General features: G+C 44.0%; 1 protein-coding gene across 1 annotated transcript in view; it reads right to left on the bottom strand.

Moving 5' to 3' along the window:
* The window catches only part of CMPK1 (cytidine/uridine monophosphate kinase 1), a 38,991-nt gene extending 21,925 nt beyond the window's left edge, over positions 1-17,066 (bottom strand). Inside the window, exon 1 of the mRNA XM_064372320.1 lies at positions 16,740-17,066. Within this exon, the coding sequence (XP_064228390.1) occupies positions 16,740-16,910 (171 nt within the window). The 5' untranslated portion in view covers positions 16,911-17,066. The remainder of the gene's footprint in view (positions 1-16,739) is intronic.
* Between the last annotated feature and the right edge of the window lie 1,684 nt (positions 17,067-18,750).

Raw genomic sequence — 18,750 nt, 5'->3', positions numbered from 1 at the left:
CAAGGAAAATGACCTAAGAAGTGGTAATCTTATGGAAAAATTTTCCATATTTTCTTTCCTGTCACCACTACACAATAGAAGAAGCACTGAAAACCATTTACAAAATAGGGAACTTTTTGCTTAATGGGCATCCCACTAATCTGATTTAATTAACCCTCCATCCCTCCCCACCTTCCTTTCCATTTACCACTACCCCCTCTCTTTTCCACTTCCAACTCATGGCATAACATAGACACCAGTTACATCTTTTTTTGTAGTTTTGGACTAACTTATCAGCCTTTTTAATCTTTTCACTATAGGCAATAGAAAGCATACTGTTTGTTCTATTGCACAAGATGTAAAATCTTAAAATTTAAAACATTTTACTTTAAAGGACCTACCAAGAAAATAAAAGACAACCCACAGAATGGGAGAAAATATTTACAAATTATATATCTGGATAAGGAACTTATCTTTAAAATATATAAACTCTTACAGCTCAATAATAAGAAGATATATAACCCAATTAAAAATAAGCAATTTTTAATTTTTATTTTATTTTATTTATTTTTATTGTTTTTTTGAGATGGAGTCTGGTTCCCATTGTGCAGGCTGGAGTTTAGTGGCGCGATCTTGGCTCACTGCAACCTCCCACTTCCCGGGTTCAAGCAATTCTTCCTCAGCCTCCCAAGTAGCTGGGATTACACGTGCCTGCCATCACACCCGGCTAATTTTTGTATTTTTAGTAGAGACAGGGTTTCGCCATGTTGGCCAGGCTGGTCTTGAACTCCAGGTGATCTGCCCTTCTTGACCTCCCAAAGTACTAGAATTACAGGCGTGAGCCACTGTGCCTGAACATTTATTTATTTTTTTGAGATGAAGTCTCACTCTGCTGCCCAGGCTGGAGTGCAGTGGTGGGATATCGGCTAACTGAAACCTCCGTCTCTGGGGTTCAAGCAATTCTCCTGCCTCAGCATCCCTAGTAGCTAGGATTACAGGTGTGTGCCACCATGCTCTGCTGATTTTGTTGTATTTCAAGTAGAGATAGGGTTTCACCATGTTGGCCAGGCTGGTCTCCAACTCCTGATCTCAAATGATCTGCCCGCCTTGTCCTCCCAAAGTGCTGGGATTATAGGCGTGAGCCACCATGCCCGGCCAAAGACAACTTTTTAAGTGCACTATTCTATAAAAAAACAAAAAAAAAAAGCCCTTCATATCTATTAGAATTGCTATAATTTAAAAAACAACAATAACAAAAAAACAACCATTAGTGAAGATGTGAAGAAACTGGAACCTTTGTACCGTGCTGGTGGGTATGTAAAATGGTGCAGCTCCTATGGAAAATAATTCAGTGGTTCCTTAACAAGTGGAACACAGTGTGACTCAGCAATTTCATTTCTATGTATATACCCCAAAGAAATGAAGAGACTCAAACAGATACTTGTACACCAATGTTCACTGCAGCATTATTCACAGTAACTAAAGGTGGAAACAACCTAAGTGCCCATCAACAGATGAATGTATAGCACAATTTGCTGCATACAAATAATGGAACATTCCCTTCAGTCATAAAAAGGAAGTTCTGATACATGCTAACATGGAGGAACCTTAAAAACATTATGTTAAGCAAAATATGCCAGATACAAAATGACAAAATCATATGATTCTACTCATATGAGGTACCTAAAATAGGCAAACTCATAGAGACAGAAAGTAGATTAGAAGTTACCTGGAGCTAGGGAAAGGGGGATCTGTATTTTCCAATTTTTCTATAATGTCTGCACACTACTTGAAATAAGAGTAACCAAAATAGCTGGGCACAGTGGCTCACACCTGTAATCTCAGCACTTTGAGAGGCTAAGGTGGGCAGATCACTTGAGCCCAGGAGTTCAAGACCAGCCTAGGCAACATGGTGAAACCCCATCTCTACCAAAACAATCCCCCTCTCTACTAAAAATACAAAAAATTAGCTGGGCGTGGTAGTATGTGCCTGTAATACCAGCTACTCAGTAGGCTAAAGCAGGAGAATCACTTGAACCAGGAGGTGGAGGTTGCAGTGAGCCAAGATCACACCACTGCACTCCAGCCTGGACAACAGAGCCAGACTCCATCTCTTTTTTTTTTTTTTTGAGACGGAGTCTTTCTCTGTCTCCCAGGCTGGAGTGCAATGGCACAATCTTGGCTCTCCACCTCCCACGTTCAAGCAATTCTCCTGCCTCAGCTTCCTGGGGTTTCACCATGTTGGCCAGGCTGGTCTCGAACTCCTGACGTCAGGTGATTCACCCACCTCGGCCTCCCAAAGTGCTGGGATTACAGGCGTGAGCCACTGTCCCCAGCCAACTCTGTCTCAAAAATAATAATGAATGTTTTAAATGGGTAACCAAAAAATATATATATATGCACATCTTTAACAATAGGCTCATGCCTGCAATCCCAGCACTTTGAGAGGCCGAGGCAGGCGGATCACGAGGTCAAGAGATTGAGACCATCCTGGCCAACATGGTGAAACCCCATCTCTAAAAATAAATAAATAAATACACACACACACACACACACACACACACACACACAGTGTTAACGATATTTATCTGATCATTAGGTAATTAGCTCCACTTGACATCTATTTGACCTATTTGAATATAAACTGCATTTATACCATAAACTTTTCCTTAAATCTACTATCCTTTTTCGAATTTTTAAATCAAAATTAATTCCAAACACGTTCACTAAGTATAAACATCTTTCATATTCAATAGACTCTAAAATGCCATAAAGATTTTTTAAATCTATTAACTGATTCGTGTGGGTAATCATTTTCTTATGCTGTAGTAAACATGAGAATACCATGCTCCCCATAACTGCTTTTATCTAAATTACCCTTTTCTCTCTTTTTTCCTGTAGATCTTTTCTAAAATAATAAAAATTACCATTTACACACTGAGTGCTATGTACTGTGTTAAACACTGTATAAGCATTACCTCCTTTAATCTTTATAACAACCCAGTGAAGTTGGCATTATCACTTTACAAATGAAGATCAGAAAAGCAACACAGCCATAGTTGGTAGACTGAGATAAGAAAGTTAACCCTAATAGCACATTTCTTGGCCAGGTACGGTGGCTCACGCCTGTAATCCCAACACTTTGGGAGGTCAAGGAGGGCGGATCACCTGAGGTTAGGAGTTTGAGACCAGCCTGGCCAATGTGGTGAAGCCCCATCTCTACTAAAAATACAAAAACTAGCCAGGTGTGGTGGCGCATGCCTGTAGTCCCAGCTACTAGGGAGGCTGAGGTGGAAGGATCACTTGAACCCAGGAGGTGGAGGTTACAGTGAGCCAAGATTAGGCCACTGCACTCCAGACCCTGTCTCAAAAAAAAAAAAAAAAAAAAAAAAAGTTGGTCCTAATAGCACATTACTTAAATATTTTTAATTAAAAATACATATATGCAACTGTTACATTTCAAAAAGCTTTCCTTTTCTCAACTGTATAGGTGCAATGTTACCACTGTAAAATTCTAGATGAACATGAAATAAAGGAATTTACTAAACACAATTCCTTGGTGCTTCAACTCATAAACCACAGAATAGCAAAGAAGGCATGCATATTCATAGTAATTGGATATTTTGCCTTTTGGGTATAACTATAGTGGATTATATGCTATCTAGCACTGAAGTTTTGAGGTACAGATCTGTTTTGGTGCTGGCAAGACTACTCCATATTCCTCATTTTACAAAAGGGGAAATTGAGATAAGCTGACTTGCCAGTTATTGGAAAGAAATCTGGCACTTGAACCCAGGTCTCCTCACTCTCAATAACTCTATTATTCCACAACAGGCCTCTGAGGTAATTCCTAGGTGACCCACATGGAGATGCAGTCTTTTGCATTCAAGCTACTATGGACAGTGACTAACAGAATCTACAGGTGGAAGTTAAAGAAGAGACTCAAATTGATTATTTTGTTATATTCTGGCTTGGAGATGAGATCAGAAACTTTATTCACACACAGAAAGCCAGGCATATTTGACCCACCTTGATTCAGTCAATTCTGACCATCCTTCTTGCTTCCTTTGTTTCCTCCTTGCCTTTCTCCACTTCTGAAACGTTACCATTTTCACCTTTCACTTCCCTTCCCCATTAAATGATATGTAGCAAGGAAAAACTCTCACTATTGGAAAATCTAAATTAACCATTAAGTCAATTGGCATTTACACAATCAAAACATCTGTGCTGTCTCAATACTCTTAGTAGGCACTGGGAGAAATGAAATTCATGTTATTACCTATTTAAATCATACATAATTATAAAGGTAAAGTTTATAGGTTAAATTAAACATGTAACATTTTTCAACACCAATCAATGACAAACACATTCTGGAAGCTCCAAACAGAAAGTAGGTATGGAAACACTTTTGTGTAGCCCCAGATTAGGTATATTCAATTGCTTGTTGATATAGGATACATTCCAATGGGGAATGAAACCAACTTACGGGTCTTCTGGAGAAGACTGATGGAAACCAGGCATGGAACATGTTTCACAGGACCCAGTCCCTCAAAGTGAAGGCCTCTGAGAATAGTAAGTAACAACTGGTGTTTTTTCCTTTACCAAAGTGATGGTTTGTTAACTTTATGCACCAGGCAGCATAAAACTGTCAGCAAACAGTATGTCTGTCACACCTGTTCCCTATTAAAGTTCTAAATGCTCTTTTTTTTTTGAGACGGAATTTCGCTCGTTACCCAGGCTGGAGTGCAATGGCGCGATCTCGGCTCACTGCAACCTCCGCCTCCTGGGTTCAGGCAATTCTCCTGCCTCAGCCTCCTGACTAGCTGGGATTACAGGCACGCGCCACCATGCCCAGCTAATTTTTTGTATTTTTTTTAGTAGAGACGGGGTTTCACCATGTTGACCAGGATGGTCTCGATCTCTTGACCTTGTGATCCACCCGCCTTGGCCTCCCAAAGTGCTGGGATTACAGGCGTGAGCCACCGTGCCTGGCTCTAAATGCTCTTATCACATGTTTAATCTGTAAAAATGTTCTTCTTTTGTCAGATTAAAGCAACTAAAATGTAAGAGCAAGCACATTTCATATGGCAATTGGGCTAAAAGTATTAGCTTTAAGGTGGTAAGAATCAGGCTGGGTGCAGTGGCTCACGCCTGTAATCCCAGCACTTTGGGAGGCTGAGGTGGGCGGATCACCTGAGTTCAGGAGTTCAAGACCAGCTTGACCAACATGGAGAAACCCCGTCTCTATTGAAAATACAAAAAAATTAGCTAGGCATGGTGGTGGGTGCCTGTAACCTCAGGTGCTCAGGACTCTGAGGCAGGAGAATTGCTTGAATCTGGGAAGCGGAGGTTGCGGTCAGCTGCGATCGCGCCATTGCACTCCAGCCTGGGCAACAAGAGCAAAACTCCATCTCAAAAAAAGAAAAAGTAGTAAGAATCGGTGTGACTAGGCCAACATGACACAAATAATAAGATGTCAAAACATCTATGCTGTCTCTGTACTCCCAGTAGAGTCCCCACCCTTTCCCTCTCTTTTTCCCTCTCCCTGGATAAAAAGTCCCACTGCTAGATCGATTTCTTTTATCCTCTGGATTTCAATTCAGAAAGCTACCGTTAAAATACTATAATCCTATGCAACTTTTGGAGGTCTTCAGTGATTACAATCCTCTCGCTGAGCATCTAAACTGGAATGTGATACAGTAAATTCACAATAGTGCCCTGGGTTTAATTTTTCAAAGGAAACAAAGCAATAGTCAATGTTACACTATGTGAACTACCATCACCAGCTCAAGATAGTTAATTTTCTTTCTTTTTTTTCTTTTGAGATAGAGTCTTGCTCTGTTGCCAGGCTGGAGTGCAGTGGCGTGATCTCGGCTCACCACAACCTCCGACTCCCTGGTTCAAGCAATTCTCCTGCCTCAGTCTCCCAAGTAGCTGGAATTACAGGCATGCGCCATGGGGTTTCACTATGTTGGCCAGGATGGTCTCAATCTCCTGACCTCGTGATCTGCCCATCCTGGCCTCCCAAAGTTGTGGAATTACAGGGGTGAGCCACTGCACCCAGCCAAGATAGATAATTTTCAATTTAAGATCATGGACCAGGCATGATGGCTCACATCTGTAATCCCAGCATTTTGGGAGGCTAAGGCAGGCGGATCACTTGAGGTCAGGTGCTCGAGATCAGCCTGGCCAACATGGTGAAACCCCATCTCTACTAATAATACAAAAATTAGCCAGGCATGGTGGCGGTGCATGCCTGTAGTCCTAGCTACTCAGGAGGCTGAGGCAAGAGAATCGCTTGAACCTGGGAGATGGAGGTCACAGTGAGCTGAGATTGCACCACTGCAAACCAGCCTGGATGACACAGCAAGATTCTGTTTCGACAAGAACAACAACAACAAAAAGATCGTGGCACATTCCTTTCAATGACATATCATTGTGAGGCTGATTTTTTGTGGGCTGTTGCTGTGATAAAAACAAGTACCACAAGTAAAGTAATGTGGACCAGGCACAGCAGCTCATGCCTACAATCTCAGCATTTGGGGAGGCCAAGGCAGGAGGATGGCTTGAGGCCAGGAGTTCGAGAGCAGCCTGAGCAACATAATAAGACCTCTCTCTACAAGAATTTTAAACATTAGCAAGGTATGGTGCCATATGCCTGAGTAGTCCCAGCTACAAGGCTGAGGTGGGAGGACTGCCTGAGCCCAGGAGTTGGAGGCTGCAATGAGCCACGATTGTGCCACTGCACTCCGGCCTGGACAACAGAGTGAATGAATGAGAGAACGAATGGAAGGAAGGAAGGAAGGGAGGGAGGGAGGGAGGGAGGGAAGGAGGAAGGGAGGGAGGGAGGGAGGGAGGGAAGGAGGAAGGGAGGGAGGGAGGGAGGGAGGGAAGGAGGAAGGGAGGGAGAGGAGGGAGGGAGGAAAGGAGAAAGAGAAAAAAGGAAAAGAAGGAAAATAAAACAGAAGAGAAGAAAAGAGGACCAGGAACGGTGGCTCACACCTATAATCTAAGCACTTTGGGTAGGCCAACGTGGACAGATCACCTGAGGTCAGAAGTTCATGACCAGCCTAGCCAACTCGGTGAAACCCCATCTCTACTAAATTTACAAAATTTAGCTGGATGCGGTGGCAGGTGCCTATAATCCTGGCTGCTTGGGAGGCTGAGGCAGGAGAATCGCTTGAACCTGGGAGACAGAGGTTGCAGTGAGCCAAGATCGCACCATTGCACTCCAGCTGGGCAATAGGAGCTAAAAGGAAAGAAAGAAGAAAGAGAGAGAGAAAGAGGAAAAGAAAGAGAGGAAGAAAGAAAAGAAGGAAAGAAGGAAGAAAGGAAGGGAGAGAGAGAGAGCGAGAGACCAGACGCAGAGGCTCATGCCTGTAATCCCAGCATTTTGGGAAGTTAAGGAAGGCAGATCACCTGAGGTCTGAGGTTCAAGACCAGACTGGCCAACATGGTGAAACCCATCTCTACTAAAAATATAAAATTAGCCAGGCATGGTGGCGCACGCCTGTAGTCCCAGCTACTCGGGAGGCTGAGGCATGAGAATCGCTTGAACCTAGGAGGCTAAGGTTGCAGTGAGCCAAGATCGTGCCATTGCACTCCAGCCTGAGCGACAGAGTAAGAATCCGTGAAAAAAAAAAAAAAAAAAAAAAAAAAAAGAAGGAAGGAAAAGACAGAAAAAGAGAGGCAGGGAGAGAAAGAAGAAAATTAATAAGAAATGCAGGTGGAAGTGTCCAATCTGATTCCAACATATGAGAAACAGTGCCCAACAGGCATATACATTTTATTAGTAAGGGTGGTTACTTAAGAATGAAATTAAATTGCTACTTTTTTCCCCTAATTTATATGTATCATTTCTTCAAGCAGCTACTAACTTGTTAGAAAATACTTATTAAGTATTGTTTGGACCTAATTACTTACATAATATAGCTGTTAGGTATTTCTTTTGCACTAGGGTTTCTATGATTGAGACACTAAGGGCGCCATGAACTGAGAACATCTGGGAGTCTTTAAATTAAGCTAAGATCTTAAGGATGAGTAGGCATTTCAAAAACCATGTAACAGAATGAAGGCCAGGCATGGTGGCTTACGCCTGTAATCCCAGCGCTTTGGGAGGCCAAGGCAGGCAGATCACCTGAAGTTGGGAGTTTGAGACCAGCCTGGGCAATGGTGAAACCCCATCTCTACTAAAATACAAAAAATTAGCTGGACATAGTGGCACATGCCTGTAATCCCAGCTATTCAGGAGGCTGAGGCAGGAGAATGGCTTGAACCTGGGAGGCAAAGATCGCAGTGAGCTGAGATGGTGCCACTGCATTCCAGCCTGAGCAACAGAGCCAGACTCCATCTTTAAAACAAAACAAACAAAAAAAAAAACTGTAGTGGAATGAGAGGGAAAAGACAGGGTCCCTACCCTTAAAGACATTACACTCTAGTTAGGGAGGCAAAACTAAAAGATAAACAGTTTTGAAATAATTTAGTTAGGCCTGTAATCCCAGCACTTTGGGAGGCTGAGGCAGGTGGATCACGACTCAGGAGATTGAAACCAGCCTGGCCAACATGGTGAAACCCTGTCTCTACTAAAAATACAAAATTTAGCCAGGCATGGTGGTGGGCACCTGTAATCCCAGCTACTAGGGAGGCTGAGGTAGTAGAATCGCTTGAATCCAGGAGGTGGAGGTTGCAATGAGCTGAGATCCTGCCACTACACTCTAGCCTGGGCAACAGAGCGAGCTCCATCTCAAAAGAAAACAAAAAAGAAAAAAGAAAAAATTTACAGTTAAACTTTAATATCTGCAAAGTTCTTTCATATCTTTTATTATGAAATTCTATTGTGTATCTATTTCCAAATTGAGAGTCTCTGAAAGCCTGTATCACTGTCCACAGAAACAGCACAGAGTTTGCATTCAAGGGAGTGTTTTTGTGTTAGGCTCACTTTTGTCAGTTTACTCTCTCACACTTTACTCAGAATTGAATCCTACAATAACCCTATGCAAGGATAACTGCTTTAAGCGTTCTCCATCTCCCAGCTGCTTCTTTCCCACTGTCCTTCAAAATTAAGCTCATATACATCACCTCCTCTGGAAGCCCTCCCTGACTCACTGGACTAAAATTTGGATGTCCCTTCCCTTACCTAAATAGTATATTTATATCATAGGTCTTATCATTCTATCCAGTAGTCATTACCAGTTAATTTCCTTGTTTCCTCACCACATTGTGAACTTTTGGCAGCAGAGTCTGTGTTATCCTTTTTTTTTTTTTTTTTAAGACATGGTCTTGCTCTGTTGTTCAGGCTTAAGTGCAGCGGCATGATCAAGTCTCACTGCAACCTCGACTTCTCATGCTCAGGTGATTCTCCCACCTCAGCCTCCCAAGTAGCTGGGACCACAGGCACGCACCACTAGGCCCAGCTAATTTTTTGTAGAGATGGGTTTTTGATGTGTTTCTCAGGCTGATCTTGAACTCCTGGGCTCAATTGATTCATGCACTTTGGCCTTCCAAAGTGCTGGGATTACAGGTGTGAGCCACGGCACCTGGCCAGTCTGTGTCTTCTCACTCAGCTCAACAACAAATATCACAGTGCCTGGCTCAAAAAATGTTTCTGAATAAATGACAAGTACAGGGAAATATTTTTAAAAAATATACACAGGGTCAGGAATGGTGGCTCACACTTGTAATCCCAGCACTTTGGGAGGCCCAGGCGGGTGGATCACTTGAGGTCAGGAGTTCAAGACCAGCCTGGCCAACATGGTGAAACCCCATCTCTACTAAAAATACAAAAATTAGCCAGTAAGGTGGTATGCACCTGTAATCTCAGCTACTCAGGAAGTGGAAGCAAAAGAATCATTTGAATCTGGGAGGTGGAGGTTGCAGTGAACAGAGATGGCGCCATTGCACTCCAGCCTGAGCGACAGGGCCGAGACTCTGTCTCGAAAGAAAACAAACAAACAAACAAAAAACACAAAGTAATTATGCCATTTCACTTTAATGGACCTCTTAGGAAAAAAAAAAATAATAATTTACTCTCAAAAATCTTAGAAAACAGATTAACGAATCTGTAAAAATTAAAATGATAATCATCCAAGCTGATATTCATATACTTTTGATAGAAATACAACAAGCATGTTTGTGATGGTTAATTTTTGGTGTCAACTTAACTGGATTAAGGGATACTCAAATAGCTGGTAAAACATTATTATCTGTGAGAGTGTTTCTGGAAGAGATTAGCATTTGAAGCAGTAGACTGAGTTCCAGCCTGGGCAACACAGCGAGACCCTGACTTTACAAAAAATACTTAGGCCAGGTGCGGTGGCTCACGCCTGTTATTACAGCACTTTGGGAGGCCAAGGCAGGTGGATCACCTGAGGTCAGGAATTTGAGACCAGCCTGGCCAACATGTTGAAACCTTGTCTCTATTAAAAATATAAAAATTAGCCAGGTGTGCTGGCAGGCGCCTGTAATCCCAGCTACTCAGGAGGCTGAGGCAGGAGAATTGCTTGATCCTGGGAGGCAGAGGTTGCAGTGAGCTGAGATCACACCACTGCACTCTAGCCTGGGCGGCAGAGTGAGACTCCGTCTCAAAAAAATAAAATAAAAAATAATTAGCCAGGCCTGTAGTCCCAGCTACTCGGATGGCTAAGGCAGGAGGATCACTTGAGCCAAGTGGCTGCAGTGAGCTGTGATAGAGCCACTATACTCCAGCCTGGGTGACTGAGCAAGACTGTCTCAAAAAAATAAAAATAAAAATCTTAGACTGTATGAGTCCATTCTCACGTTGCTATAAAGAAATACCTGATGAGCTAGGCATGGTGGCTCACGCCTGTAATCCCAGCATTTTGGGAGGCCGAGGTGGGCGGATCACCTGAGATCAGGAGTTCAAGACCAGCCTGACCAACATGGAGAAACCCCATCTCTACTGAAAATACAAAAAAATTAGCCAGGCATGACGGCACATGCCTGTAATCCCAGCTGCTAGGGAGGCTGAGGCAGGAGAATCACTTGAATGCAGGAGGTGGAGGTTGTGGTCAGCTGAGATCGCACCATTGCACTCCAGCCTTGGCAACGAGAGCAAAACTCTGTCTCAAAAAAAAAGAAAGAAAGAAATACCTGATGAATCACTGTCTCTACTAAAAAAAAAAAAAAAAAAACTGCCAGGCATGATAGCACACGCCTGTAATCCCATCTACTCAGGAGGCTGAGGCAGGAGAATCTCTTGAACCTGGAAGGCAGAGATTGCAGTGAGCCAAGATTGTGCCAATGCTCTCTAGCTTGGGTGACAGACTGAGTCTCTGTCTCAAAAAACAACAATAAATGAATTAAATCTATAGGTAAACACCTGGAAGGATATTTCCATGATGCAGTCAGCAAAAAATACAATAATCTCACTTGAAGGTAAAAAAATAAGTATTTGCATTTTTGTTCACAAGAACATTGAGAAAGAGATGGGGAAGCAGTTCATAACAAGCAGACTACTGGTGATCTCAGGATTGGAAAAGATTTAACTTTTCCCAGTGGGCATGTATTACTTTATAACTTAAAATGGAAAGGCAAAAAATGAAAATTTTCAAAATTAAGAGCAGTAAATCTGAAGATCTTCTCCCCTCCTCCAAGTTCTTAACATAAAAATCCCATGTTACAAGCACCCTTAATGAAACAGTGGTACTTCAGAAGAGTCAAGTATCCTGTAGACCACTTCTTTTATAGATAATGTAAACTTTCTTAAAAAAGAAATACAACTATTATTCTACCTATTCCACCAAAGGAAAGAGGTCTATTATTTATTTTTGTTGTTTTTGTTTTTGTTTTTGAGACGGAGTTTCGCTCTTGTTACCCAGGCTGGAGTGCAATGGCGCGATCTCGGCTCACTGCAACCTCCGCCTCCTGGGTTCAGGCAATTCTCCTGCCTCAGCCTCCTGAGTAGCTGGGATTACAGGCATGCGCCACCATGCCCAGCTAATTTTTTGTATTTTTAGTAGAGACAGGGTTTCACCATGTTGACCAGGATGGTCCCGATCTCTTGACCTCGTGATCCACCCACCTCGGCCTCCCAAAGTGCTGGGATTACAGGCGTGAGCCACCGCGCCCAGCCCTGTTTTTGTTTTTTAATTGATATGGAGTTTCACTCTTGTTACCCAGGATGGAGTGCAATGGCTCAACCTTGGCTCACCGCAACCTCTGCCTCCAGAGTTCAAGCGATTCTCCTTCCTCAGTGGGCAGATGACCTGAGGTCAGGAGTTTGAGACCAGCCTGGCCATTATTGTGAAACCCCATATCTACTAAAAATACAAAAATTAGCCGGGCATAGTGGCAGGCACCTGTAATTCAAGCTACTCGGGAGGCTGAGGCAGGAGAACTGCTTGAACCCAGGAGGTGGAGGTTGCAGTGAGCCAAGATTGCACCACTGCACTCCAACCTGGGCAACAGAGTAAGCCTCCATCTCAAAAAAAAAAAAAAAAAAAAAGCTAAGAAAGGAAAGGAAGAAAGAAAAAGAAATTCAAGGAAGACATTCAAACACTTCTGGTCCTGAAAATGGGTGAACCAACTGCTACTGGAGCGCCCTCTGGGGACTGAATTTTTAAAAACTGTATATCTTCAAGACAAATAATACACTCTACATATGAATTCAACTTATTCAACTTATAATTCAATAAATAAGTGCTTACTAAGCTCTCACTATGTGCCAGGCACAATGTTCAACACTGGGGACATAAAGATAAATGAAATCAAATTTCTGATTTGTATATGCTTAAAGTCAATTTTCATCCAAAACTTTTTCTAAGTAAGTGCAGTAAGTAGGATGACCAGCCAAAATATGAGTTATCCTCACAGGCCCTAGAGGAAGTTAACACAGACGATAAAATGCTTTCTGGGTGAGGCTGGGTGCAAGGGCTCATGCCTGTAATCTCAGCACTTTGGGAAGCTTAGGCAGGTGGATCACCTGAGGTTATAAGATCAAGACGAGGCTGGCCAACATGGTGAAACCCCATCTCTACTAAAAATACAAAACTTAGCCAGGTGTGGTGGCAAGCATCTGGAGCCTGAGGCAGGAGAATCTCTGGACATCAGGAGGCAGATCAGGCCACTGTACTTCAGCCTGGGCAACAAAGCAAAACCCTCTCTCAAAAAAAAAAAAAAAAGTCTTCTGGATGTTATAGAAAGCAATTTGGTATGGTTATAGACTTTAGTCATAGTTTGTTTATGTAAGCAAAATGTTCACAATCTTTAAAAGAGAGGTTTAAATATTTATTCCAACTAATGTATGCAAAATTGTGGTTATTTTCAAATATAAATTTAGGTTACAGTGCCGTAATTTCATTTGGGTCAAAACAACAAATATAAATAAGGCTTCATTTTTAAAATTCAAAAATGACACAGTATTCTCATCATGACTTTTTAGAAATAAATTATTCCATACTAACTCCACTCTGGAAACTGGGCGTCACACAGATTTAGAAAAGGGCTCATTTTCAAAAACAAATTCAGTAGCAGAGGACACAGATTTACAAACATTAAACTTGACATGTAACTGGCTACATGAAAAAAAAAAGAAAAAAATAGATTTACAAACAATTTGAAAATAAAACAAGTTCTCCTTCAAGTCTGGGTATTTCGAAGGAAGGAAGGGAGGAAGGGAAGAAAGAAAGGAAGGAGGGAGGGAGGGAAGGAAGGACAGAGAGAAAGAAGGAGGGAGGGAAGGAGGGAAAGGAAAGAAGAAAAGAAAGAAAGAAAGAAAAGGAAGGGAGGGAGGCCAGCCGGGTGCAGTGGCTCACATCTGTAATCCCAGCACTTTGAGAGGCCAAGGCGGGTGGATCACGAGGTCAAGACTTTGAGACCAGCCTGGCCAATATAGTGAAACCTCATCTCTACTAAAAATATAAAAATTAGTCAAGTATGATAGCATGCACCTACAGTATTAGTTACTCAGGAGGCTGAGGAGGTGGAGGTTGCAGTGAGCTGAGATCGCACCACTGCACTCCAGCCTCAGTTACAGAGCTAGACTCCATCTCCAAAAAAAAAATTATTTGCCATTACTGCACAGAATAAAGAATAATTGCAGAATGTGTAGATTATTTTTTACCCAGTGTAGTAGTATGGATGTTATTAATTTAGGTATAGACATTTTAAAAGTATATTATGATTCAGAAACAGCATACTGTATTTAAATGAATTCAAATATAACAGTCATAAAGTAATTTAAAAGAAAAATACTACTTTGCAATAAAAATAACCAGGCCAGGCATAGCTGCTCATGACTATAATGCCAACACTTTGAGAAGCCAAGGCAGTAGGATCCCTTGAGTCTAGGAGTTCAAGATCAGCCTGAGCAATATAGTGAGACCTCATCTCTACAAAAACCTAAAAAAAAAAATGTTAGCACCTGTCATCCCAGCTACTCAGTAGACTGAGGTGGAAGAATGGCTTGATCCCAGAAGGCACAGGTTGTAGTGGGCTGAGTTGGCGCCACTGTACTCCAGCCTGGGTGGCAGAGACAGACTTGGTCTCAAAACAAACAATGACAACAACAAAACCCAATAAAAATCAATAAAAATAACAAATCAAAACCCAAAAATCAATAGAAATAATCAATATAATAAGATCAGAAAGTTTAAAGTGGAGAAAAAAATTATTTGCATCTGTCTCTGTGTGCCAGACATTTTACTTCATTTAATATTCACAAATACCATACAAGATAGACATCTATTTTTTCCCTTTTCACAGAAGAACTCAAACTAAAAGTAACAACTTTTCTGGGCCTAGAGAAACAGTAAATGGCAGAGTCAGGGTTTGAACCCATATCTCTTTGACTCTAAAGTCTTTGCTACTTCTCCTATCGTGCTATTTAAACCTAAGAGAAATCTCATATATTAAACAAAAATTTGAAATCACTCCGACTTGTCACTTGTCTTTTATTTATTTTTTTTCCTGAGATGGAATCTCGCTCTGTCACCTAGCGTGGAGTGCAATGGCCCGATCTCAGCTGACTGCAACCTCCGCCTCCCGGGTTCAAGCAATTCTCCTGCCTCAGCCTCCCGAGTAGCTGGGATTACAGGCACCCGTCACCAGGCCCGGCTGATTTTTTATATTTTTAGTAGAGACGGGGTTTCACCATGTTGGCCAGGCTGGTCTGGAACTCAAGACATCAGGTGATCCACCCACCTCAGCCTCCCAGGCATAAGCCACCACGCCCGGCTAATATTTGTATTCTTAGTAGAGACAGGGTTTCTCCATGGTAGCCAGGCTGGTCTCCAACTTCTGACCTCCGTGATCTGCCTCCCAAAGTGCTGGGTTTACAGGCATGAACCACCCTGCCCGGCCTTGTCACTTGTCTTTTAAAAAGTAAAGAGAAAGGAGGCTGAGGCAGGAGAATCGCTTGAACCGGGGACTCAGAGGTTGCAGTGAGCCGAGATCGAGCCACTGCACTCCAGCCTGGCGATACAGCGAGATTCCATCTCAAAAAAAAAAAAAGTAAAGAGAACCAACAAAATTTTTTTTAAAAGAGAAATGTAAATAATACTTTTTTTTAGTTGGACTATTTCCACTTTGACATCTAAAAATGATCAATATTTATATATACATCTGTATAACACATAATGACTTGAACACATCTAACTTTCCCGGGATGCTATTTAGGGAATAAAATACAGGACAGGAGTTGATTACTCTGAACATATAAGGAGAGAAGCAAAAGCCCAAAGCTAATATAGGCCATATCCTGGAAAAGGAGGAAATTAGAAGTTCTAGGTCAAAAAAACTTTTGTTGGTTAAGGAGTTTCTGAGCGATTTCACTAGAGGCCACCAATGTTTGCCTCTTCTGTTTCTAGATATCTTGTTTTCCTTCTTTCCCAAGCATTCCCCAGATTATCCATGAAGCCTTTTTCTTCAGTGTCAATGCAACTAAGCAACCATACATCTAGCCCAAAAATTGTTAAAAGAATTGAACTGGTAATCTAACACGTCTTAAAGCAAAAGAAATAAAAGTAACAGGATTTTACAATTGAGAGGTGTTTTATATTCTGAGAAAATCTGGGTTCAGAGACTCTTTTTACTGTATTAGAAGGAGCAACTGAGGCTAGGAGAGAGGAAGTGACCGAGGGCCGAGCGTGAGTTGGCAGCAGGGCCAAAGGTTAAAAGCTTGATCTCAGAACACCGCTCCGGATTTTCCCCATCCCCACCCCGGGCAGAGCCTCTGGGCGGGCCCCGCCTTAGAGCTTACGGGGACAGGACCCGAGAGCGCTAGCCGCAGCCCACAGCACACCTAAAATAACACCTGGCCCCAGCGGGTTCGGTGTTTAGAGAACCAGAGGGAAGGCGCGGAGAAGAAAAATAGGTCTCCCCTTCAGGCAACTGCGGGCGAACACGGCCTCTCACCCAAATCCGTGCCCCACTGCCTTCACCCACCACACGATCAGCGACACGCTGACCTTTGCGCGCTGGGGGACCCCCAAAGGTTGGGCCCTCCGGTACCCCTCTCCCAGTCCACTCTAGAGACGAATCGGTCCCCAAAATGTAGGAAAAGAAGGGGCGCGGGAACAAAGCGACCCCAAGCGGTGCCCCCCCAAGGCGGGACGGCGCGGACTACGAGTCCCGGCATGCCACGCGCCGGCGGCCCTTGGCCACTGCCACGCGAGCGGCGCGGTGGCCGCCGGGACTCGTAGTCTACGGCTCCGCGACTACGGGAGGCGCGGACCAGGCGTGGCGGCACAGGCCGGCTCGCGTCCCGTCAAGCCCCCAGGAGCCCTTCGTTGCCGGGGCCTCACCTCGACGATGCGGGCGCACTGTGTCCCTTTGCCGGCGCCGGGGCCGCCGAGGACGAACACGACCAGCGGCTTCATGAGACGGGGAGGGCAGAGGAGAATCGGGTGGCGGTTCTGCAGCAAGAAGCTAAGGCCCAGGACGTGGAGTAGCCGGCTGCGGCAGCGGCTCAGCATACACCACGCCTCGGCAGGACGCTGAGGGAGCTGACAGCGGCCGGCGCGGCGCGGGGCGGGGCGGGGAGGCGGCGGGAGAAAGGGGCGGGCTGAGCCAGCGCCCGCCGCGGCCCCGCAGCCGTGGCTGCCCAGGCGTCCGCGGCGCTGTCGGAAGGGGAGGAGCTTCCCGCGGCTCGCGCGGCTGCTGCGCCTAGGCGACGGTTGTGTGGTCCGCGCCAGCTTTCCTCCACCCCTTGGGTTGTTCATTAGTACTTTCTGACCGCAGATAGTTTATCCCGCGCCCCCAGGTGTCGGGTGTTGAGCTGGAGGCCGAGACCTGATCCGCGGGAAAGCAAAACCCATTGTCTCTGCTCGCAGGGAGTTTCCATTTAAGTGGGGAGGTAGCCAGTATGAATAAGTAAACACCAGTACATACAAACGGCGGTAAGATTTTGAAGAAATAACAAGTAGGACATACGATGGCCAGGGTCGCCAGAGAAGGCCTCAGAAGAGGTGACATTCAAGCCAAGACCTAAGGATAGGAAAGAGCGAAACCAGGCAAACACCTGGATAGAGTGCCTCACAGAAAAAAGTATATGCAAAAGATCTAAGATGGCTTTGCATGTTACAGCAGTTGAAGGAAGGCCAGGCTGGGAGCCGTGGCTCACACCTGTAATTCCAGCACTTTGGGAGGCCGAGGCAGGAGGATCGCTTGAGCCTAGGAGTTCGAGACCAGCCTGGGCAACTTGGCGAGACCCTCGTCTCGACCAAAAATTTAAAAGCCTGGCGCGGTGGCGCGTGCCTGTGATCCCAGCTACTAGTGAGGCCGAGTCGGAGGTTCACTTGTGCCAAGGAGCCGTGATCGCACCACTGCACTCCAGCCTGGGTGACAATGAGACTGCCTCAAAAAAAAAAAAGAAAAAAAAAGGGAAGGCCAGTGACAGTGAGACCAGGACTGAGTTAAATGAGGGGAGAATGGAAGGTGAAAAGTTGAGAAAGTGAGGTCGGTGACAGATAAGGATTTTTGCTTATGGAAAGGAATCTGGGCTGTATTCTAACTGCAATGGGAAGCCCTTTAACTCCATTCGCCTGACCCCTTTATTAAGGAAAAATCTTAAGGGAGAAGAAAAGGAGTTCAACAACTGAGCCATGGTGCATACAGGCCTTTAAAAGGCCTTCTGGCCAACGTTAAGAGCTCGTTTGATATTTGAGGTAATAGATTTAAAATAATTGAAGATGTTTGGCCGTTGAGGTGCAGGCAGAGAAGGCAGCTTGTTGCATTTATTGAGGGTTGGGGTTTTACCTGGCAAGTGCAACAAAGAGAGAGGGGTCCAAGTGATGAGAGTGTTTACAAGAGAAGTTTATGATAATGTCTGTAGAATCAAAACCATACAGGAAAGCAAATAATGGTATGTGAAGCCTAGTAGTGAAGGGGTTGGAGGGTGGTGGGGAAAGGGACTGATAAGGTCTTAGAGGATTGATGCAAGAAAGGTTTCAGTGGGGTATATGAGCAAGTGTCCTGGCAGTATAGATGCCGGTGGTCTGAGTGGGATATTTGGAATTGAAATGTCCGAGCTTGTGAGTTTCTGATGATGCCAAGGTCCAGGGTGAGACCACGGGAATGGAAGGCTGAGGCAGAATGCATGCCCTGTTTTTAGAACTAGGGGTCCAGGGTATAAGATTTGTCATATAGGTACAAGTTTAAGTCAGATAGTACTGGAGTGAAGAGAAACTATGGGAAAGGAACTAAGCTGTTGAGGGCAGAGTGATCAGGAGGTTGGTAAATGAAAACAAACAGGAGAGGAAGATGGCGGGATAGCCCTCTGTCTGACTACCCCCATTCTCCTTTTTCTTTTAGTGC

Source organism: Aotus nancymaae, unplaced genomic scaffold (assembly GCF_030222135.1).
Source record: "Aotus nancymaae isolate 86718 unplaced genomic scaffold, 86718_ANA_hifiasm-v0.15.2.pri h1tg000007l, whole genome shotgun sequence".
In the NCBI taxonomy this organism is placed as follows: Eukaryota; Metazoa; Chordata; class Mammalia; order Primates; family Aotidae; genus Aotus; species Aotus nancymaae.
Note: the sequence above shows the minus strand (reverse complement) of the source record. Positions and strands in the feature narration are given on the sequence as shown.